At 39.6% G+C, this 25,232-nt stretch overlaps 1 protein-coding gene across 2 annotated transcripts in view; it reads left to right on the forward strand.

Annotated features, from left to right (window-relative positions):
• The window catches only part of SNAP25 (synaptosome associated protein 25), a 28,966-nt gene extending 3,988 nt beyond the window's left edge, over nucleotides 1-24,978 (forward strand). The window contains exons 3-7 of one of the 2 annotated variants that reach the window (XM_047069716.1): nucleotides 5,054-5,102; nucleotides 11,840-11,957; nucleotides 15,898-16,023; nucleotides 18,767-18,911; nucleotides 24,910-24,978. In XM_047069716.1, the coding sequence (XP_046925672.1) occupies nucleotides 5,054-5,102; nucleotides 11,840-11,957; nucleotides 15,898-16,023; nucleotides 18,767-18,911; nucleotides 24,910-24,978 (507 nt within the window). Of the gene's footprint in view, nucleotides 1-5,053; nucleotides 5,103-11,839; nucleotides 11,958-12,127; nucleotides 12,246-15,897; nucleotides 16,024-18,766; nucleotides 18,912-24,909 lie in introns of both variants that reach the window. The other variant, XM_047069715.1, reaches the window with a different exon arrangement.
• The last annotated feature ends 254 nt before the right edge of the window (nucleotides 24,979-25,232 follow it).

Here is a 25,232-nt window from a genome sequence, read left to right on the forward strand (position 1 = left end):
ATTAGACTTTCTATCCTCGGGAAATTACGAGCAAGGCATTATTGGAGTAGACTGATTGCTCTTACTTCCTCCTGGGTTATTTTATATTGATGGTCAAACACCCCTTATGTCTAGGGCAATGGCTATTCAGATGATAGTCTGCTTTTCAATCAAAAAAGAAATTTTCTTTAAAGAGAATCAGCATTAAATATTCATCAAGGGCAGAAATCATTTGGCAAATACGAGCACTGAAATACCAGGATCTTCCCCATGATCCCAGAGTGCATCAGTGCTATCTAATTTGAATTGAGCTGAATTCTTATTGAAATTTAGTCTCAAAGACAGGAAAGGTCACTACATTTGTAAAGTCTCCCTAAGGCAGACAACCCCACTTTCAGTTCAGTATATGACTTTGTGCCATCCCTCATAGACTTTAGGGTGTAACAGAGTGGCAGGTGTAGAATCTTACTTTTTAATAGAAGCCATTATTGGCATTTCAAGGATAGTGTAAAGTTACACATAAGTCAATTGGGAAAGTTCAGAAAAGCTAGATACCATATACAGGTAAAAAGATTAGAAATCATATAACACTTGGTTCCCAGCCTAGAGTTGCAAACTGGCTCTTCTGATGGCTGTTCTTCAACAAACATGTATGGAATTCCTAACTTTGGAGGTCTGAGGGAAGATATAAATTTGTATCGTGCAGGAAACCAGGTATGAAAATAACTCTCCAAATTCAAGGCCTTACCTGCCTTTGGAGCACATAAGAGGGAACAATTAATTCTGGTAATAAAGTCATGAATGTCTCTACAGTATTTGGTTCTGGGCGAAAAGGCTAACTCTGCTGACAATAAATGCTGGAAATGAAATCTACACATGAATGCCTTGAGCTATGAAAACTAGCCCCAGGAAAGCCCCACTGCTTTAGGGCAGGCCAATTCAGAGGCACCACACAGAGCTTTCCTGGAGTGATAGTTACTGAGGCTCTGTGTGGTGTTTTTTGCATGGATGTTTTAAGGATCTTTTCTTTTCATCCCAATTTATCTTTCAAGACACTCTGGTAATGAGAAGGGAATAAGCATTCTAAAGCTATGTCTTTGTTATGCCAGACTTTCTACTAAAACTGGAAAATTGAGGCAGGGCAGTTGTTTTCCTATAGGTAGATATGGGGTCTTTTGGAATTCTAGCAGTTAAGATAGTGCCTAGACAGTCCTGGTTTTAGTTCAGATGTGTTGGGCTTTGGGGAAAGCATCTCAGAATGAGAAAAGAAAGACTTTAAAATGTTCTAGAAACATGGTCTTAGTTCATCTGCGAGAAAGGGAAAATACAAATAGAGAAAGAAAAAGAAAGAAAAAAAATTCCTGACATCTCCAACTCCCTGGTTTTTAGGTAGACAATTTTCCCAGCACTCTCAAACAGAAACCAAGAATAGAGCTAAGACAAAAATGGAACCATCTTCTCTCATTCCTAGCTATTAAAACACAATACTCCTTAAGAATAAGAGAAAAGTAATATTCTGCCTTTCCTGAAATATTATCCCCATCCCTGCCCTTCTCCCTTACATTTCTAGTATCCCCAAAGAATAATCCAGTTATTTTGATAAAAACTGTCAGGAATACAGTGGAGTCAAATGTAAGTTCTAAAATTTATTGAGAACCTACTATGTGTAGGGTACTATACCTAGAGCCATCATCATCAAACATATATAATCTAACTTAACCCTTGTAGGTAGCCACCTTTTACTACTATTCTGATCTCCATCTTACCAAGGAGGAAATTGAAGTACACAGTGGTTAAGTAACTTGCTTGAGATACCCAGCTACAAATGGTACACATGAAATTAAAACCCAGGTCTAGTGAATCCCAGATCCCAGACTGTGAATTCTTACACACAGCACTCCCCTTCCACCAGCAAACCCTACCATATTTACTTTTTCCTTTGAGAATTCTGCAAAAAGCAAAAGGATCTGAAAAAACAAACACAGCAGCCCATTCTAAACTGATTGAGATTCTATACAAATTAAATCCTTTATCTTAATTGCTTTTTGTAAATACAGCCTTCCATAGAGTGAACTTTTAGAAGCCTTTACTTTCTGAGTTCATTTTAATCTTTATAAGTACTCTGGGCAGTAAGGGAGCTGTTTCTTTCCCTATCTGACACCTAGGGAAGCTGAGACACAGAACAAGTGACTCTTACAATAGAACTACAAAGATAAGTCTAAAATTTGAAATTATCAACTCCCAGATCCCAACTCTGTCCACCTAACCAAACTGTGTCTAACTCTGTGAAGCAGTTGAGAAGCCATATGCTTGGCCCTTACCTTAGTGCCTGGAACAGAGTGGAGGCTCAATAAATAATCAGTGAATGAATGAATGAATGAATGAACAAATGAATAAACAAATGAGTGAATGAACACCAACCCAGTAACCACCCAGTCTTCTTTGGCATCTTTACCCTTATCTTAAACATGGGGAAACATGCTAAAAATCAAGTGACTCTTCCACAATCTCATGACTAGTTGCTGATTGAACTAAGAGCGCAGCCCAGTGTTCCTGACTCCCTGATTAGGTACCCGCAGCTTCTATTTACCCAAATGGGAGCAAGCTCTTGTTCCTTCAGATTAGTTCTGTGAGTCATTCCAGCACTGAAACATTTAGCAGCAAATTGAACAAATGTGAAGTTATACTTGCAGACTTCCATAGAAAGTACAACAGAGAGTGTGAACAGATGAGACCTGGACTGTCCAAACTGAAGTCACTAGCTGCTTCTCATCCTGTGTCCCCAGTAGAATGGAACAGGGATTTCATGCATGGCTTTGAGTTGTGTCCTATAAAGAGAAAATGCTCTCTGAGGTGATTCTGTCCTCACCAGTACTTACCTTGTCACATCCATATGCTTGAATAAGGCCATCTGCTTTTTACAATTTCTTCTCTTAAGCAAAGGCTAAAATTTGCAGGAAAAAGGGCACAGAAATTGTTAAAGTACCAGCTAGTGTAGACAAACGTGTTTTGGGGTCTGGAATCTTGCTGTTCAGCGTGTGTCTGGGCACCAGCAGTATCATTAGATGGTAGAGCTCATTCAGAATGCAAACTCTCAGGCTCTATCCCAGTCCCACTGAATAAGGATCTACATTAAAAAAAATTTTCTTAACATTTATTTATTATTGAGAGACAGAGCATGAGCATGGGAGGGGCAGAGAGAGGAGGAGACACAGAATCTGAAGCAGGCTCCAGGCTCTGAGCTGTCAGCACAGAGCCCGACACAGGGCTTGAACTCACGAACGCAAGATCATGACCTGAGCCGAAGTTGGATGCTTAACCGACTGAGCCACCCAGGCACCCTAAGGATCTACATTTAAACAAGCTGTTTCCTATGCAGGGGATACATATGCACTTGAAGGTTTGGGAGGTAGTGGTCAGGAAGCTTCTGATGGTAGTTGGTAATGATGATATTTTGCATTTGCCTAGATATCCTTTTATAGACGCATTTGCTGAGGGTATTTATTTTATATACACTTTTGTCATGCTAACTGTAGGCCAATCACCAGTCTAGCATGTGGGATGTACTATTTCACTTAATTCCCATGACAACTCAATGAGGTATTAACTATTATTATTATATTACAAATGAGGAAAATGAGGCACAGAGTAATTAAGACATGTACCCAAGGTCCCACAGCTAGGAAATGAAATCACCAGGATCTCAGGGCAGAGTCTGGCTCCAGAATCTGTGCTGTTGAGGACTCCTGAAGTCATCCTAAGCTCTACAGACTACACCCTAACCTCACAACTAAAGCCTATCAAAACATGTTCAAGAGTAACTTGGCTTTTCCTGTCTAGGAGAGTTAACTACACATTCTCTGAAATGGTGAGTTTATAAAATTCACAAAAAAACATTTTCAGTGTTCTATTTTTTAGAAGTCCTATTGGAACTGAGCTGTTAAAATACTATTAAAAAATAATAATAATAAAAATAATAAATTAGTAAATAAACTACCTCTGTTGACCTCCACTAACTTGTCTTTCTTTCTTAGTTCTTGGTTTAAAATAAATCCCTGGAAAATAAATGGGGCCATGAGAGATGTCTTACTTTTGAGCTTATTCTTGGGGCCACCATGAGCATTCCTCAAAAAACCAATTAATCCCAACTATTAGCAATGCCACTTTATACTTATTAACAATCACCCTATGAAACAAAGGTCTTTCCTTAACTAGTTTGAATTCCCAGGAATGATGGTTTTTAAGGTTGGGCCATGCAAATATCTGTGTTCCTTTTCCCTACCCACCAACTCCTACTCCCATCCCCCAAATGGTTCAGGTATTCAATTTGTTTAGATCATAAGGAGTGAAGTGAGGGGTGCCTTTTACAGACTTCTGCACAAAATAACTGCAGTAAAGCTTGTGGCTGAATTATTTTCTCATTCTCTTACTGTGCAGAATTTTAGATTTCAGAATAAAGAGCCCTTATTTCTCATCCATCCATCCATTTTCTAAATCTCACAGAATTTTCCCCTGTAGAGAGAAAATGGGAGAGTGAGTTCTGTTTGGGCCTGTATTTCTCAACCTTTGTGAAGCAATGATCTCTTTTGATCAACCTAAAAATTTTGCCCCAAAGTTTCTTACTTTCCACTTGGTCATCCTTTCCCTATTCACTTGAGGGAAACTTCCTGATGTATCATGCCAGAGAAGATTTAGTCTAGATTTTGGAAGATTTGCTTTCCGTGGATGGTGTTATAGAAACTATAAGGCATTTTTGTTTTCCAAGTACTTCACAGTATAATACTAAGTTGTGTATTCCAGTTTCATGCCAGCCCCATCCCCAGCCCTACCTCCATGGAGACTGAGCTACATCCCCTCTTCTATCCTAAGAATCACTGAGAGAGCAAGTCCATAGGTGACCCCTTCCTCTGATCCCTCCCCAGCCCTTAATACTCTTGCCCTATTTCCTCCCTCTCTTTCCTTTGGTCCTTCTTCATTTTCCATTTCTTGGGCTAATTGTCCCCTTACTGATTTCTGTTTCTCTCTTTTCTCTCTCTAACTGCTTTTCAACTTTGCTACCATTGTTGGAATGTAGAGTAAAGATGCTGGTATCAGGACTTTGGTTATGTTGGATGAACAAGGAGGTAAGTTGAGATTTCTTCAGTAAGAACAATTCCTCATCTGAATAAAGTGCATTTTCAAAAAATTATTTTTGCATACACAGGTGGTCCTTTTGACACGTGTTACACGCATGTAGGAATATGAGGGTTCTAGAGTTTTCATCGTCTTGCTTTTCTCCCTTTCTTTGTTGAAAACACTGGTAAATGTATGGGAGTATTGAGGCCTTCATGACTGATTGAATGTTACTACTCTCCCTGTTATATATGTTGGAATAACAGAATTTTGAAGGCAAAACTCATGTGTTTGTATTTTCTTTTAATGGTAGTATTTTGGACGGTTTGAGAATTCTCTGATTCCCCCTTATCCCCAGTTTTCCCCATAAATTTAGTTTCTTGTAATAATCCCTAGATAGAATGAGAGAATAGTATATCACATTGTCCATTTCTTCTGACCATCCTAATTCAGTGTCTGGCAGTTTTGATTTCCACGTCATCATGAGGATTCCTTAAATAACTAGAAGCTGTCTTTAACAGGATAGAAGCTGAGGGAGATTATTGGAAAATAGGAAATTGAACCACTTAAAATATTTAAATTGTTTTTTAAATTATTATGGAAATGCTAGAAGCAATGAAAATCAGAGTATCAAGGAAAATCATCTCTGTACTCTAAAGTGGAAGCTAGAAGGGTAATATTTTTTTTTCTCAATACATCTAGTCATATGGCAATTTTTATTTAATGCTAGTCACAAGTTAGTTACCTGATTCTATTCTGAATTCTTATCATAACAAACAAATTTTTGAGAACTTTTTTCTTGTTATTTATATTTTTGAAAACATTAGAAAATTCTTAGGAATCATGAGAAAAATTTTTTAATGTCAAAGATAAAAACGTAAAATGTATTCACAACATGGGACACCACAAGCCAACTTCTGAAATAAATGAACCTCAAAGGAGGTTCATACAGCCATTAAGATAGCAGATAGCAGACTTAAGGCATTTCCGTAAAATACAGACAGACCTGCATATCATCAAAGAAAAGGGCAAAACCTACAAGCAAAATGGATTTAAGATATAAATAAATTGTCAATTTATAAATAGATGCATGAAGCCATGCCTGAACCAACAACAATAATGAGATGCCACTCTTTAGAACAGACTGATACAAATTTTTAAAATTGATAATCACCAATGCTGTGAGTGTTTTGATAACACAGAGATTCTCAATGTACAGATAGGCACTGTAAACTGATAAAAATTTTTGAAGAGTAATGTCATGATCCTTTAAATTATGAAGTGCACACATCTTTGACCAAAACATTCTACTTCTAGAATTATATGCTGTAGATATACATTGACAGCTAGAAGAAGAGAAATGTACATGCCTAACCTATAATAGTGTAAAACTGGAAATGGCCTAAATGTCTATCAGTGGGGAGAGCAACCAAATTAATTATGTTCTGGCCATAAAGAAATATTCTGCAATCATTACACTAAATGAGATAAATCTTCACCAACTTCTGAAGAGTTAGGGCTGGGACATGGAGGAACTAGTGGAAGGTATCATTTGGGATCCTCTGGGAAGCAAATGCCAAGAATCAGAAGTGTTTGAGATCTATTATGGACACCTGTGATGAGTCAAGAGACGAGGAGCAGGAGTAGACAGGGACAGCCAGTCAGATTGACACAGGTCTGACACTTGTAAGAGGAATGGAGGGGAGGAAGTTTGGGGAGGAAGAGTCTCAGATTGCAATACTGCTCTGAGAAAGTGTCAGCCAAGCTGACGGGGAGCCCAGTAGCTAAGATAACCTAATGATAGCCCCGTGATGGGCAGGAATACCTCATCTTTAGTGATTCCATTGTGCTCAGCTCTAGGCTAGAAGCGTCCCAGGGATACTTGAAGCATGGTCTCCATGCAATTGCTTTGGCAGATCCCATAGGTGCATCAGCTAGAGATGTGAACTAACTACAAATTCCCTCTTGAAGAGAGTTCTGAGGGGCACATCTTCATGACTGTCATATAAAGGCTTTTGTTTCTATATTATGTATTTGTATTGAACTTTGTCAATAAATAGATACCAACCAATTAAAAAAAAACAAAAGAAAAAGCTTTTAAAAGCAATTTAACATCAAGCCCAACACTTCCCTGCAATTTTTGAAATACGAATTATCAAAAGGTGTATGTAAGTAAGGGAGTCTAGTGAAGTAGTTGTATTTTGAAGGAATTACAGTAGCTGTGGCAATCTTCAGAACTCCCCAAATGAAGTTGTTATAATTGTGAGACTTGCTGGCTTGGTCTGTGTAACAATGTGCCAGATTTTGAAACTCAGGACATAGCAAATCATTTTTTCAAAAAATTAAACAGCAGGTGCCCATGTAGAAGAAGCACTACCTCATTTCCAGAGCTAAATTGATACATATATACCCAAATAATTAGGAGTTCCATCTTATTAACTGTTTTTGTTAGTAATTTGTATGTGAAGGGAGTAAAAAAGGGAGCATGATAATTGGAAGGAAGCTTTCAGAAAGGCTCAAGATGATGCTTTTTTCCCCCAATATTATAATGCATTGACATGAAGACTTGGAAAATAATACATACAAATGTGGAATCAAGAGAAAAGGGGCGCCTGGATGGCTTAGTAGGTAGAGCGTGAGACTCTTGATCTTGGGGTTGTGAGTTCAAGACCCACATTAGGCATAGAGCCTACTTAACATTAAAAAATTAAATAAATTTAAAAAGAGAGAAAGCGGATAACATACTTACTTGAGTTGCAGATTTCATTGCACTTTGATGAAGAAAATCTAGAAATAAAATTTGCCAAAATCTCCACACAAAAATATATTATTCATAAGCACAAATGATTCCCAGGAACATCTATATATTATTCTCTGAGAAAGAAAGCAGAATAACAGATTTCCCCCCCAAGATAGTTAATGTTCTCAGCTCAAACATTTCATTTGTGGCCACATCACAGTAAATGCTGAATTCTTTGGTTAAACATATTTTCTAGAATAGTTTTGGTTTTACCAGATGCATGGTAATTGCATTGGTACTGAGAAAAAAAACATGCAACTGTAAAACCTCCAAAAGCAAGTGGCTTCTGCCTGGTCTTTAGTGGTACACATGTTCGTTTATACTATAAGGTGATTAGGACCTTTTAAAATGACAGATGAACATATCTTCACAACTATCTTCACTGCCATGGTAAATGCATTTTAATTCTGTGTATGCTGTGTTTAATTGTTTAGATCAGTAACTGCTTTAAAATGTCTCTCCAGTTATGCTCTACTAATTTTGTCTATGCCTCAACACCAAAAATGTTGATTGCTTCTACCCTGCAGCTGCACAGGAGTTTCAAGAAACAGACATCCTTCTAAAGAACCATTCCAGGTTGTCCAGCCAAAGGCTTGCACTCGGCAATTCTTTATGGGATTCTTGTTTTATACCCAGGTATCAGGAGACACCAAGGAGCACTGAGCATGACAGATGGCCCTGGAAATGCACTGATTCCTGGGACTTTTATTTCTCTAGAAAACTTGTCTCCAAGTGAAATCCCCATGAAACCAACCTCATCACTAATGTGGGCTGATTTAACCTTTCACCTCCGTATCTCTTATTCCTTTTGTTGGCCTTTGCTGGGTTATGTGTTTGTTTCAATGCTGAAGACTCCGCTCTTGAGACAATCCCATGGGATCAATTTCAAACTAAACAGGGAAATCTTTGACCTTTGCCTGGCAGAGTAAAAGCAAAGTAAGGCCTCTCCCAGAGTGACTGCCAACTTTCTTAAAAGGTTCATGGAGGTACAAAGTAGCATTTGAGAAAACATTCCTTTTGCTAAAGTCTACACACCAATATCTGTTATGAATGACTAAAGCTGCACTATGGTAGCCACTAGCCACACGTGACTATTTAAACTTATTAATGAATTTCCATATGTTCATCAATGCCAAGGAAAATGAAAATCATGTAGGCAGCATCTGGTAACTGAATATACTCAGGAAGGCTTGCACACTGGGTCAATAGCATTGACATCTTGCTATTCTTCTACTGTGTGTTTTTAAACCAGGTCGAGGATTCTAAGGGCCTCATGTTGCCTTACTTAAATAAGATTAGTAGGAAAGGTCTCTAAACTTAGATCCCTGAGCATCCTGCCATTGCTGGATCTATCACAAGTAACTATGGCAAAAGAAAGTACTATCTCTTGCCCCAACATATAGCATCATCTACTGGAATACTTCTCCTAACCCAAAATGTTACTATCTTCCTAGTCTCCAGGAAGAGACAGAAAACAACCAAAAAGCAAGCTTAGGGAGGTAAGGAACAATCAACAATGGACAGTACATTGCATCAGTCAGTTGGATGCTACTGTTCACCCTGGAATGGAATGAGGATATTGATTACTTTCAAGGATTTGCTGAGAGATTCCTCACAGAAATCCATTGAAATTGTATGAAGTCCCAATATGCCAAACATCCACAAACATAACAGTACACTCTAAAAATGAAAAGTTAGAATACCTATGACAAAATGGTTCCACATGTTTTTAATTAAAGGTTTGACTCAATTCGGTAAAATGATCAATTCAACCAATATTGGTAGCTATAACATAGTTTTCTGAATCAACTTTTCCGTAAGAGCTTTGGCATCCCTCTCTTCGCTATGACCTTTGCCTAACAATCTGGCAACCCATGATAGAACCCAGCTTTTAGGAATACCGATTGGGACCAGCCTGTTTGTTTTTATATTTTATTTTGAATTCCTGGTTCAGAAATACAACACTTGTGGACCAATTCACATTTTTATTTTATTGCCTTTTTTTTTTACTGCCTAATCCCTGGGGCTATGGTGGGTGGGGCTCCTGAAATGTTGTATTTTTAGCCAAAATATTAACTCAAGAGAAACTCCTTGGGAAGGACAAATGCCGGAATATGTATGCCCATGCCATAATCTGCGTGTATTTCAGCTGGTATTAGTGGAATGCAGCTTGCTTTCCCTCTGAGTCCAGATGTCTTTCAATCCCATCCTAACCCAGCACTCCAGAAAGCTATTATCAATTATTCCATTGGGATTTCTGTCTGTACTTAACATGGTTCTTCTTTTGACAATGTTGAGCTGTGCCATGTTGAGCTGTGCCTCTCCCTCCCAATCCCCTCATTCAGTAGTTATTATTTTTTTTTAATCTGCAGACTAGTTTATTACATTCTTTAACGGGAACTAGAATAAAGTCTTTAGAAAGGTACAGAATCTTCTAGGATGTCAAGAGTTGTCATCAATTTTTTTTAAAGTCTTTTTAAAGATTTTCTTAAAGACATTACTATACCTATACATACTCAGCAAAAGTTCACCAGCACAACACTGTTATTTCTTCCAGCTATCCAACGCTGGAGAAACACCTAAATTTTGCCTTCATCCATCATTTGAGGTGCATAGCACAGGTAGCAGATTCCAAATAAGCTGGATTCTATCCTTTGTCCCACAAGAGAGAACACAATGGGCTCTTGATTTCCAAATGGACAGTTTCCCCAGTTTGGGTCAGCAAGGAACTTAATCTTCATTTTTTGGAATGATAATCTTCACTCTACAATTTAATGTGAAATTGTTTTTAAATGATTATTTATGCCCTTAGACTGGAAATGTATTTATCAGTTTTATTCTAATCAAGCCTTTATTCCCAGAAGCATGTGTACATGGAAATGTAGATGAAAAGAGGGATGGAAGTGTAATTAGGTTTTGTAACTAGATAGGCATTGCATTGTTCCTTCCCTTTAACAGTCTTAAAAGCTGTTTTAAAAACCCCTTTACTGAACATGTAATTTACTCAATTTGGTGACAACTGTTGAAAAATTAATCAGATTAGTGAATGTAACCCTGGCAACCCAGAAGCACAAGCCGGCTTTATGGCTATCGATCTATGTCTCAGATACACTTGGGTCGGCTTTGCTGGGAGTGATGACTCTATGTTCCAGCCTGCCACCCCTCCTCCAGAGCCCCAAGCATTTGTTTTCCCTGCTGTCTGCCTGGGTTTGGGATCTAACATCCCCCCCATTGTAGAGACTGGGAAATCAAGTGAAATGCCTTCCAGAATTTGCATAGCAAGTAAGTCAGGATGAGAGAGGAATTTAAATGTTCTGGTACTTGGCATATTACTCTGTTGATGTTGACTTTTTTTTTTTTTTAACAGTGTCTATGGATTAAGTATTCAAAACCCAAAACTGCCCATGGCCTACCTTTGGCTAGACAGCCACTACTAGGGGAAAAAAGACCCGATACCCATTGCTAATTATCGCTGTAATTATTTTCCCCAAAGAAGATTGATTCTGTTTTCTACCTGTACCTGATCGAGGATGCTTAAAGCCAAAAGATAGAGATAGTTAAAATTGAAGCAGATACCTTCTATAGTGGCATGAAATCTGAATGCCTAAAACATAAGCTAACACCCCGTTTTTCTTTCTCTCGGGTTTCACTGGTGTCTGAGTAAGTGAATATGCTGTGCTGTTTTCCTGGACACTCAGAATCAAACAGGCCTACCTACCCCATCCCATCGTGTCTGAATTACAAACTATTTTGAGCATCATTTCTGTTCGTTTCCTTCCACCTATGCCTGTGTAGGGCAGCAGCACCAGTCTACAGCAATGCATCCTCTTGGACCATGCATTGTAATATCTTTCTCTTTCAAATTCCGTTCCACATAGTCATTTCTCATGTTCTGTTGGAAACCCCCAAAAAATTCATTCCACACTGTCATCCCTTTGTCCTAACCAGAACAACTCGATCGTGTCGAAGAAGGCATGAACCATATCAACCAAGACATGAAGGAGGCCGAGAAAAATTTAAAAGATTTAGGGAAATGCTGTGGCCTTTTCATATGTCCTTGTAACAAGTAGGTACTGGGTACCAGCTCTAATCTGTGGCGTCCAGTTTTCTTTCTTTCTTTCTTTTTATTTTTTTCTTTTTTAATGTCAAAGTGAATGTCTGAAGTTTTGTCTTTTTTTTCTTTGTCCTTTTCCATCTGCTTCATTCTGTGGGGATAAAATACTTGTGTTTAATCAGAACAACTGGAACGCATTGAGGAAGGGATGGACCAAATCAATAAGGACATGAAAGAAGCAGAAAAGAATTTGACGGACCTAGGAAAATTCTGCGGGCTTTGTGTGTGTCCCTGTAACAAGTAGGTGCTGCCTGCCTGCCTGAAGCTTTGGTTTCCCAAGGCCCATCTCCAAGCCTTGACAAGCTCATTCCTGCCAAGCACAGAGGCAGGATGAGCATGTGGCATGCAGAACAGATCAATACCGTCTCCAATGTATTCATCTCATAGCATAGATGATATTAGTAGGAGTTACTGTTGATGCATTAAAAATCAGGCATACTACAGTGAAAGCTTCACTGTCAGCAACTTTTATTGACGAACGTTTCAACATTTTCCAGAAAGTGTACCTTGAGCCAGAGACCAGCCTCAAGAAAGAGGCGCCCAGGGAATTTTCTTTTCCCCCAACCCCAAAAGCCAAAATTGCAGAGTTAGAAAAGACTGGGGGGTGAGTTTGGAAGTTGAGAAACACATATGTCATGGTTTGATTTTTTGGAAGAAAAAGAGGCCAGTAATTTGGCCTAAGCAAACATCCGTAAGATAGAGAGTATGAAAGAGATTCCCCTACCAGTTACCAAATCTGTCCAGAGATTAGACTATAGATGCCATAGCTGCACCCACTGCAGAGGCCATGAGCCCTTCAGCAAGAAGTGCTCAAGCTTTACTCAAATTGGACCCATCCCTCCGAAATTCTTCCTCTTGGAAGATCTACCTGTACACTGCCTAAAATGTTGAAATGTGTAGATTTTGCATGCACGACGTCACAAAACATTCAACTGTCCTCCAGGTTCTGCAACGCTTTTTTGGAATGTAGCAGAAATGTGACATGTGGTTATAAAGGTTTGCAACAGAAGGAACCTGAAAATGAGGGTTCTGGAAGATAGTCTCATTTGACTAGCGGTGAAAAAAAAATGCATGAGTGGATTGTCCAACATGCATTTGGAAAATTAAACCCGTACCCAATCTCCCTCACTCCTCCCACCTCCCTTTGAACAGAAGCCTTTTTCCTAAAAGCTCTCCTGATCCTAGCTTTTAGAACAGCAATTGATGTTATTTCTAGCTGATTATATGACCATTCACATCCTTTAAACTTTGAGGCTGATTTTAAAATATCCCACTTCCTATTTAGGAGGGGGAGGGGCTCAATTTACAAATAAATTTAAAACTGTTTTAAAAGAATGATCTACGGTAAAGCCTGATTAACTGGAATCTAGCTAACCGGAACCTTCAATGTATTGATACTTTTGCTTCCGTCCACTTTTAGTAAAAAGAGACAATTGAGCAAAGTGGGGGTGGAAATCACATCAGAGACTTAAAATGGTTTTCCTTGAAGGGCAACCTGGGAAGTTTGCATTCTGCCACTCAGTCTACATCCTATAACTTCCATACCTAAGGGAACCAAACAATAAGAGTTGATCTTCAGAAGAAAGGCCATCAGGCACATCAGGAGAAACTATAACCAAGGAAAAAGTCAGTCATGTTCACTACCCTAAAACTCTAAAGCAGGAAAGTGGCTTGAGAATCTAACAGATATTCAACAATCACCCCTGAAACAAAATTTTCCTCCATGGCCCACTGTTAATTAAGAAAGGCATTTAATTCACCAAGATGACTCATTGCTATGCATTCCAGTTAGTCAAGATTTACCTGTATATCCTTTTCAGTGGCCACTTGTCCCCCCAGGTGAGATTTCCACCTGTTTTGCGATGAATTCCAACAGATACAATTTCCCCATTCTTCAACTGTGTGGAGAAAGTGTGGAGGCAGGCCCAACCCCGGTATGGATTCTAATGTTCAGATGAAACGATGGCCCCTACGAATTCCACATAGTAGTTGGCACTAATTCCTTATTGCATAAGAGACCCTAACTGAGCTTCAAAGCTTGACTGAAGTGTTCCCTATTGTGTGTAAATAATGCTTTAAAAACCATGTGTCACAATGCAGTGGCTGGTGGTGCCCTGGACTCTCTGAGGGCTTCGCCCTGTCTCAGCATGTTTCGAAGGACTATGGTAGATGTACGGCAGTTATGTGAGTCTATGTGCAGCATTGTGGGTGCAGTGATTCGCCTTCTTTCAGAAACGCAAACTTTCCCACCCCCTTGACTTGGCCAAAGATGGTATACCAGATATTTTACATAGCAGAAAACATCACAAGGTCCATATAATTTCTTTTAATGGGAGGAGGGAGGGGATGGGGAGTTGGAAAAAAACAAAGCCAGACTCTGAGCTCTATTAAATTAGTTTTTGGATGCTGTCCCACTGAGTGGGCCCATGGCTCTTTAGCACAGTAAATTCTGACAGCTCAGGGCTGTGGCGTTATACACTAGATTGTGGGAATTGCTGAAATTCCATTTGTACAATTTTCCAATTTATCTCCAGTGTTGCTTGGTTCTCAATCTGCAAATATTAGTATTAGAGCCAGTTTTAATAGATGGCTGTGATTCTCTAGTGCATGAAAAAAAAAGGGGGGGAGGGCTAAATTCTGTTGTCTTATAATGGAAAATGTGAACATGGGACCAAAGGAAGCTCTCTTGTTTTTTGGATGAAAAAGCATATGGTTTCTACTATGCAAAGAACCTAAAAACATCTTTGATTGCCTTAATCCAACACACCCACCAAAATATGCTGCACATGTTTCTATTGGGCACAACAGGTATGCCTGGATTTTAAGTTTATCTCCAAGGCAGCTCAGTGAAATATGGCCCATGGAGACCACACCAGTTCCAGACCACTCTCCCCTGTCACGCCCCAGGATAGCCTGAAGTAGGAGTTTGTAATCACTCCCACCCTGCCCACCCCCCAGCCTGACAAAGAAGCTACTGAACCTGCGTTTCAAATCCTCATGAAGGCTATTACTGTCCTGCTAGTGCCTTTTTCGAGAATGGTCAACTCCTGGAGTAGTTTGGCTTAAATGAGAATGCTTCACTTTCTACTCATGCCTGTAGCTGGTGCATGAAGAAGACATAGAGGGATTTCCTTTTCTGGTGCTAGATGGCTTGTTCTCTCTTCTATTTTCCTGCATTCATTTCACTATGCCTCTTTTACTTTTTGTCTCTGTGGACAAAGGTTTGTACATCAACTAGATGTATAGTGACTGTTTGGAAGTACCGATATATTATCTAATTCAAATCACACTAGAGGCAACTCAAAGACCACCACCCTTGGCCAACCACCAGTCCATTATGTCCTTCATGCAGAGTTGGAATAGCTAGTTCTGTACATGCATTGGGGGGAAAATTAAAACAGGGAATCTGCATGATGGTGTGTAAAAACTCAGTCAAGTGTGTTTTTCTTGATGACAGTGTGTTGCTGTGGTGTGATGTACACACTCTACTTGGCAGTCTTGTTATGTGTCTGTCTGCCAGTATGTTTTTCTGTGTGTTTTGTGTCTCAAAATATAACCATGCCACTGAAATAGAACTGAATGTCCTCCAGCTACCTTAATCTTTGTCTTAAATCCAATGAAACTGCAAAAAGAAACCAAAACAAGAACAACCTTTGGGACAAAGGTTACAGTCTAGACAATTGCAATTGGCTCAATTGGAAATGAAATGCTGAGTAGCTGAGGCATGGTGGTGGCCAACTGTTTCGGTCCAGATTATGATATATCGGTATTCTCTAATGCCTCAAATTAAAACCCATTTGCTTGGTTCGGTTCTTCGCTTGAAGAGGTAACCATTGTTGTGAGCTTGACGCTCCACCCCCTTGCCTTGTCACTCACCCTCTCTTTTGCATAGGCTTAAATCAAGTGATGCTTACAAAAAAGCCTGGGGTAATAATCAGGATGGAGTGGTGGCCAGCCAGCCTGCTCGTGTGGTGGATGAACGGGAGCAGATGGCCATCAGTGGTGGCTTCATTCGGAGGTGAGCTGTGTGCAGCCAGTCCTATAGCAGTTATCTATTATTGAGTAACAAATCACCCCAAGCTGAGTGGTTCTTAAAGCAACAACCATTTTACTGGTTACTTATAAATATGTATGTTGGCTGGACAGTTCTTCCAAGAGCCCCTCTTGGGCTCCCTCATTACATGCAGACTGGCGCGGGATCACCCAAGATGGTCTCACTCAGTTGTCTGTTGGTTGGCTGGGCAGGGCACCTCATTCTCTTCCGTGTAGTCCCTCCAGCAGAAAAGCCCTGGTTTCTGACGTCGTGGTGGCAGCATTCCAAGCATTGTGCTCCAATGCACAAGCACTTACCACAAACCTTGTCAGCTTTGCCAGTTTCATCAGACAAAGCAGGTCATGTGACCACATCCAGTATCAGTGCAGCAGAAAATGGGCATCTATCTCATTCCACAAACTTAATTGAACAGAACTTACTAAAGAGATTGTTTATAGAGGCATGGGCAGGGCTAATAACAAGCAATAGTAAATCACTTGTGGACTAGCAGCAGCAGGAAGAGTCCTAAAGGGACAGGAGCTATTGTTAGAACCTGACAATAGTTACCACTGTGGGTGAGAGACTGTAGAGAAATGCAGCTGTTGCAAAACCAGCAGGAAACGAGAAAGGGAAATAAGTGCCCTCACTCCTGTCTCCTCTTGCCCTCCAGTATCTCACTGGTCACCACCAAAGTCTAGCTGGAGGGTAAGAGAAGCTGGGTGATGTAGTTGTAGAGAGGCCAGCATCTCTGGGGAGAGAGCAAAACCAGTCAAACAATGGATCTGGGGGTACAAATAGAGAATAACAAGCATACCTGACTTCTTATTTCCTTTGAGACCTGGAAGCAAAAGCCAACTTAAATACCCATTTAAAAATCTCAAATTACACAGATCTGCCTATCCAGAATTCAGCTCTCAGGAGACTAGGAAACAAAGTAATAATGACAAATATTCCTGTTGTTAAAAAGAAAAGGGAAAAAAAAATGATTCCCTTTTACAGGCTACTATGGAGCACAGCAGTGACTAGGGTACCATTGACTAGAGTGGTGTACAGATAGTTACACATCTATCTGTTCCTGGACCATTGTAGCTGATATTACCAACCAATAATCCAGATTCAAGTGACAGCTTACTGTCACTTAGGTATAAGGTCTATAAAGCCTCATAGTTGACAATTCTATTCTTGCTTCTATTTGCTTCCAGGGAAACTAGACCAAGCGTTCTCAATCCTGGGTGCACATTAGAGTACCTGAGGCTATTTTTTTTAAAACATCGGGACTTGAGCCTAACCTACACCAACTGAATCAGAATCTCTAGTAGTGAGACCCAGGCATCTGTGGTTTTTAAAGCTCAGGTGATTTGTTGAGAATCATAGAACTAGAAGTAGGCCTTAGCTGTTGATGATCATTAAAATAAACTTTTATGTTAAAAAGCTAGGAAGTTCTCCTTTAATTTCCCCTGGTCTCATCTGCTTTAAAAACTTTAATGAAACAGTCAACTCTGGAGGTTACCATGGGGAATGGGTTTTTTACCCCTCTGGACATTTTTAGGCTATCACCATCTGCAGTGGTAAAATGTTAATTAGCCAGTACATTCTAGAATGAGTACTTACCACTTGCAATAAAGAGCTACTACCTTTGTAACTTTCAAGCTGAGCTATGAAAAAATGGCAAGATGGTAAGGCACTTTGAGAGCCAACTCCTTCCTCCCCAAAATGGGACAATAATCTTTTATCGCAATTTCTTCCCTTGAAATCACCCATTTGCAATGCCACCAAAACCCCCATTGCATTGAAATCTGAGCAAATAGAAATCATCTTGAACAAGTAGCTCCCTTTGGAGTTCTTGGGAGCAAGCTGGATTAAGGGGCAGACTGTAATTATCATTACCCTTCCCATGGATGTTTGTCCCAAATGGGGAAGAACATGAGCAGAGAAATTCTCTGACTTAACACAATAAGCCTTTTCTTTCATTCTAAATTTAACTCTTGGAGACGTTGGTTGACATCTCAGAAGGAAAATACAGTTTCTAACTAGTTCCATCTTCATTCTCCGACTTATAATGCTCCCAACTAAAATGACTTTATTCCTAAAAAATGAAACTTGAGATAAACATATGAAGAGAGGAAGCGATAAGCTGGTGGAAATAAGAGAAGTAGATAATCTGTTTAATATGCCTTCTTTATAAACTCAAGCGTTCAAAAATGAAATTTAAAGATTATTTTCTATCGTAGGGGCACCTGGCTGACTCAGTCAGTGGAACATGTGACTCTTGATCTTGGGGTTGTGGGTTCGAGCGCCACGTTGGGTGTAGAGATTACTTAAATATTAAAAAAAATTATTTTCGGGGCGCCTGGGTGGCTCAGTCGGTTAAGCGGCCGACTTCAGCTCAGGTCATGATCTTGCGGTCCGTGGGTTAGAGCCCCACGTCAGGCTCTGTGCTGACAGCTCAGAGCCTAGAGCCTGGAGCCTGTTTCGGACTCTGTGTCTCCCTCTCTCTGACCCTCCCCCGTTCATGCTCTCTCTCTGTCTCAAAAATAAATAAACGTTAAAAAAATTAAAAAAAATTATTTTCTAATGTATAAAAGCTAAAATGTTCTCATATTGAACAGAGTGAAGGTAGATAGGATTGATACCTAGGCGTCTACAGATTTTCCCTAAGCTTTGAGTCCTTGGTATTTGAGATTTTTCTCACATTCTGCCTTCTAAAAATTGCCATTTTGACTCCCAGGGTAACAAATGATGCCCGAGAAAATGAAATGGATGAAAATCTGGAGCAGGTGAGCGGTATCATTGGGAACCTCCGTCACATGGCCCTGGATATGGGCAATGAGATTGATACACAGAATCGCCAGATCGACAGGATCATGGAGAAGGTAAGCTTGTGGCAGTTAACAAGTTTCCACTGTTCATTACTTCTTCTGAAATAACCACTGAGGAAGGATGAAGGACATAATAAGACCCTCAAGCCGTGATACTGGGTTCAGGCACACCAATAGGTGGAAGTTTCCCCTTATTTTCCAAGACACAAATTCACCAACATATAAGTAAACAAGAGGGTAGAATCTAGCAGATATTCCTATTTCAAGCATTGTGCTAGGCACCAAAGGACATAAATATGAGAAGGATATCATCCCCACTAGTAACAAACTCACAGCCTATGGGAGGCAGTGAGCCTCCAGATGAATTTATATAATTTGCCAAGAGAGCCACACATAAAATTCAAAGTAGGGTTAGATGAGGGAAGATTTCAAGAGTTAAGTTATAGGACAGTCTCCCAAATAAAAGTCAAATTGAGCCTTGAAGGTTGGTTAGGAGCTTGTCAAGAGATGATGTAGGAATATAATCAGGAAATATGGGAAAGAGTACTTACTTTAGTTTAACCAGAAAATGAATATGAGCTTTGATTTTATAAATGCCAAAGCTTTCATGATAGTTCAAAAAGGCCCACATTCCTTTTCTAGTTCAGCAGTTCACATGTCCAGGTCTCAAAATAGAGAGCATAATCTGGTGAAGTTGAATTCACACAAGGACACCAGATGTGGCTCTAAGACTGAACCCCCTGGTGTCAACAAGAGGCATAAGGAAAAGTGGAGAGAATAGAATGGGAAGGAATGGGTTTGGGGGCTTGAGATTGGAAAAGAATAGAAAGAAACACTTGGTAGCTTTTATAAAAAGATTTGGGGCACCAAAACCTGATATCCCACACTATACAAATCTGACATACTTTCTATGATCTTGTATTCTGTCCCCTCCCCAATCAGTAGAGTCCTGAATATTGCTTATAATCTCCTAAAATGTCAAAATGACAACAGGAAGAAATAGATACATTATAAGTTTAGTGGCCATCATGCATCTATAATCAATTCTAGTTGGCTAATCTTATATTGTATGAGTTTATTCCCTGGAGGATGTTGAAGTTCTGAGCCTGAAGCCCTGAGTTTCTTCTAAATAATTCATTCCACTTTGGTGAGCAGAGAAGGATGCTTTGAATCAGAAGGCTAAATACTGAGTTTCTTGGAACCCAAGACTTGAAAAAGGAAGTAGACATAAAGGGAATACTTTGCCTTATTGTGCTCTATGTGCCCCATATTAAAAATATCTGATTGCATAATATTTTGCCCGATCAATATTGAGCTATATAAATGTCAGTGCTGGTTAGCAAAAAGCTTGTGCTTTGCTGACTTTTGCAAGTCATGACATACTTATCCTTGCTAAGAGCCTTTGATATGCTAAAGCTTTTAAAGCTGTGCAAATCAATAGATTTTACAACAATATTGAGAGTTTCAAAAAGCACTGGAGCCAACACAGACTGACCTGCCCATGATGGCCCAGAAAAATGAACTAAGAAATAATTGCTGAACCACCTTCCATCAGGAAATGATTTGAAAAAACAAGAAGTACTCATTTTCTGTCAATGGACCCAATTTACTCACGGATGTAGAGAGATAATGTACCTCTAACTCAATTAGAGTTCCAGAAGGAGAACTTTTACTAAGAGAGAGGGGTCAAACCTTTATTGATGGAGTTGGACTTTAAGCACAAAAAGTGTTCCTGGAAAGGCAAGTGGCATCTTAATTTTGCCACTTTGCATTTCTAGTTCTCTTCTCTAGGGAAAACCTTTCATTTGGGGCCCAATTTACTACAAGGGCAAAGACATATGCAGCCATGAGGTATAATTGGAAGGCAGGCAAGTGGATGGGAAATAGCCGTTATGGTTTGTATCATCCTTTTAGGTGTAGAATTGCTTAAGAAGTGAGAGAGGGGTCTAGTTGCCTTCGAATAACCAGCCTGGGTCTTACTCCCCAAATCATAATCTAAGCATGATTAGATAGAGTCCATTTCAACCCAGCGTTGCCCCAAATGATACATGTTATATGAGCTGCACAATTATTAATAGACTTCTACCTTCTCATGTAAATTCTCACTTCTGATAACAGGTAACAGTTTAGAAGGTCTCCTGCATATTTAAGAGTAAATTAAAATCACACTGTAAGAGTAAAGAGAATCCTGATGTTTCTCCCATATTCTCTCATGACCCCAACAACAACCTTCACCCTACCCCATCAATCATGATCCTTTCTCATCACTTGGATTGATAGTGAAGTTTGGGAAGTCCAAAACAATGTAATTTTTTTTATGTTTATTTATTTTTGAGGGAGAGCAAGCGAGCATGAGTGGGGGAGGGGCAGAGAGAGAAGGAGTCAGATGAGGCAAAGTGGGCTCTGTACTAACAGCAGAGAACCCAATGTGGGGCTCGAACTCACAAACTGTGAGATCATGACCTGAGCTGAAGTGGAACACTTAACCACCCAGGTGCACCCAAAGCAATGTAATTTTAATACGTCCCCGTGGACTGTCAAGAAATTACTTTGTCTATTTAAAACCTTGCTTTCTGCTTTGAGTTATTTATATATATACAATCTTCTAAGGTTAAAGTGGTACAGTTCTTTCAGAAAACTACTAAAATGGGGTAAGTTTATATTAGTTGTTTTATGTTGCTCAGGAAATAGTGGTATTCAAACTTTGAATTTTTTTTAATGTTATTTATTTTTGAGAGAGAGAGAGAAAGAGAGAAAGCATGAGTGAGGGAGGGACAGAGAGAGAGGCAGAGAAGCAGGCTCCAGGTTCTGAGTTGTCACCAAAGAACCTGACGCGGGGCTAAACCCACAAACTGTGAGATCATGACCTGAACCGAAGTCAGACACTTAACCAACTGAGCCACCCAGGTGCCCCGGTATTCAGACTTTGATTTAAAGTTGTCAGTGTTGGTGGTAGGGGCAACTGGGTGGCTGGGTTGGTTGAGTGATTCTTGATTTCAGCTCAGGTCATGATCCCAGGGTCATGGGATCAGGCCCCACATGGGGCTCTGTGCTGAGTGTGGAGCCTGCTTGGGATTTTCTCTCTGTCTCTGTCTCCCTCTGCCACTCTTTTCTGCTTGTGCATTCTCTCTCTTTCTCGCTAAAAAAAAAAAAAAAAAAAAAAAAAAAATTAAAAAAAAAACAACAGGAAAGAAAAAAAGGAAGAAAGTATCTCAAGTTGTCAGCAGTAGATGCCACACACACAGTGAAACACAGTGAAGCTGAAGCTTTTAACATTCCTTGAATTCTCCTATCAATGAGAAAACACAGCATTTGAAAACTAAGACCTCAGGTTCCAACTGCACTCACCAGCTTTGTGACCTGATTGTTTCATCTGGAAGATAATAAGGAACCAGTTCAAACCTCAGATGAGAATGGGCTGCCATGTAGGGTAATAAACATCTACTTCTGGCATTCTGAGCAGGGGCCTAAAAGCTACCTGCCATGGTCTGAAGCTGATATTTCTAGAGTGTTCAGAAGGGTGGTGGGCTAATGAGCTCCTTCTAACTCTTACTGGCTCAGTGGGGGGCGGGGGGGGTCATCCTTACTTTCTCACAGGGCAAATCATGTAGCATATTGGGTATGCCAGCAAGCTTAAGATTCTCTAAATAGAAATGTGAAAACTGGGGTGGGCTATATTCCATAAATACAGTCCTAAAGCATATAAACAGAATGAACACAGGCATTCTCCAAATACCAGGAAGACATCTAAAAGGAGATTACCTCAGGATTTTTTTCCTAAAAGATCCTATTTCTGTTATACAATAAAGAGGTAGAACCTTTTGCATCAGATATATGGGCTTGAATTTTGATTGCTTCAGAGAAAATTTAGGTGGAAATCACAGATGTTTATTGAACATAGGTCTGTTCCAGAACCTTTGACGATATCCAAAGAATAACCTCATGTTATACTTCAAAATATCCCTTTTCACCACCAGGTGAAGGCTCACCAGTGCATTCTTAATGCAAGAGTTTCTACAATGTTTACTTCCAGAAATGCCACCCATTTTCAAATGAATGATTTTCTTCATTTGAGCTTTCCTCAGTGTATAGTCTGGAAAAAATAGTATAATTCAATCTGCAGGAACATTTCACACTGGTCTGAGCCTTTAATTTTCCTTTGCACCAAAGGGTCATTATTTCTGATAGAATTTATAGCTAAAGAGGGAAGATTTAAGAGCCAAGTAAAATTGGAAAGAATACCTATTTTCCAAATCAGTAAACTAAGGTCCAGAATATGAGTCTATAGATCAAAACAATCAAGGCAAATTAATGTTCTTACCTGTTTTGAAAGTCAACTTTTGGTTATCCAAACAGATGGTAGGAAGCTATTGCCAGATAATTCAGAATTACAGTAATCTAGCAATATTTCTATTTTAACTTGGCAAATTTCTAGTTGAATGTTGGTAACTCTAATTGTGCTGGGAATTCACAATTAAACTGAATAAAGAATATCCAATTTGGTGGAGGCAGGAAAGTACCAAGTACCATAGTAGATGCAAAATCAGTAATCATTGAATAAATACTGGTTGATAGAAAAACAGTTGTTTCCCACACTGCCTCTTGGCTTCCTGCTTCTCTTCTGAGGCTGGGGAGGGGCAGACACCATTACCAATCACGCTGGGACAAAACAACAGCGTAAACAGAATCTTCATATTTGCCTCTGCTTGCTGACTCATACCTTTCTCAGTGGTGTTGGGAATACTTCATTTTCTGGGGTTTAAAAGTTTATTATGGTAGCAACTCTGGGTTTCATGCTATATATACAGCAAAAGGTAACCCAGGCAGTGAGATCAGTCAAGGCACAAAATTATGATAAAAGTCCCCTTGTTAAAACAAGTCAACGAATTATAAGGGGCACCTGGCTGGTTCAGCCAGTAGAGCATGTAACTCTTGATCTTGGGGGCATGAGTTCAAGCCCCATATGGGGCGTGGAGCCTACTTTAATAAAAAAAAAAAAGGCAATTATCAGGCTTACAGGAGTGAGTCTTCAGAAATGAGGCCTAAAATAATTTTTTTGTATTTATTTTTGAGACAGAGAAAGACAGAGGTGAATGGGAGAGGGGCAGAGAGGGAGACACAGAATCCAAAGCAGGCTCCAGGCTCTAAGCTGTCAGCACAGAGCCCGACGCATGGCTCAAACTCACAAACCATGACATCATGACCTGAGCTGGAGTCGGACACTTAGCTGACTGAGCCACCCAGGTGCCCTGAGGCCTAAAATTATTAAACATCCCTAAAACAAGTCAAGTTTTCATCCAATAACTATAATTGCAAGATAAGATATATTGAGTACTTAATCTTTGTAAAAAATTATTCTAACATATTATATATATAAATTCATTTCATTTTCACGGCAGACCTAGGTACTATAATGATTAACATAATGATTACCAGTGTGGACTCTGACTCCAGGCTGCCTGGTTTCCTCATTGGGAAAAATGAATTAATAATAATATAAAAGAATTAATAATAATATACATCTCATAGTTGATATTAATCTTGATGTTGTCAAAGTTGAATGAATGGGATATAATAGACACTCATGGTTGTTAGCAATATTCTTTTTTATTCCCAGCTTATGGACAAGAAAGCTGAGGCCCCAAGATGTTATGTAATTGGCCCAAAATGATACTGCTAATAAGGTAGCCATGATTTGAATCCAACTGTATAAGTGGTGGTAATTCAACTCAATCCAATAGATGTGAATACCTAACATAGAAGTCATTGGGTGTCATTCCAGGATAGAAAGATAAATGATGTAACACTGTCCTTAAAAGGATAACCTCTGGTAGGTTTAAACAGTCATGAGAGCTAAGATCAAGCTTCTTTGATCATGTCTAAGTAGAGCCACAGGAAATGGTTCGGGAATCACAAGAGAAGAGAGGGTTAATTCTGACTGGAGGAGTTTCAAGATGCCTTCATTCAAGAAGGGGGCACTTCAATAGACCAAGAAGGAAGAATGGAATGTCAAAAGGTAACCTGAATTCTGTTTTCTTTTCCCTTTTTCTAGGCTGATTCCAACAAAACCAGAATTGATGAGGCCAACCAACGTGCAACAAAGATGCTGGGGAGTGGTTAAATGTGCCCACCTGTGTTCTCTTCCAAATGCTGTTGGGCAAAATAGCACCTTCATGCTTTTCTCATCGTATTACCTAGTAGGTCTGCACACATACACACATCAGTCCACTCCCATTGTGAATGTTGTCTTGTGTCATTCATCACATTCCAAACAATATTATGTGTTTTGTTCTTTCTGGGTCTCTTTCTTTCCAAAGGTTGTATATAGTAGTCATTTGGTGGCTCTAACTCCCTACATAAGATGTCCTGGGTTTC

The sequence above is a fragment of the Lynx rufus genome, unplaced genomic scaffold (assembly GCF_022079265.1).
Source record: "Lynx rufus isolate CCGP_SWC_20201006 ecotype Redwood Valley unplaced genomic scaffold, mLynRuf1.p SCAF_8, whole genome shotgun sequence".
Lineage (NCBI taxonomy): Eukaryota > Metazoa > Chordata > Mammalia > Carnivora > Felidae > Lynx > Lynx rufus.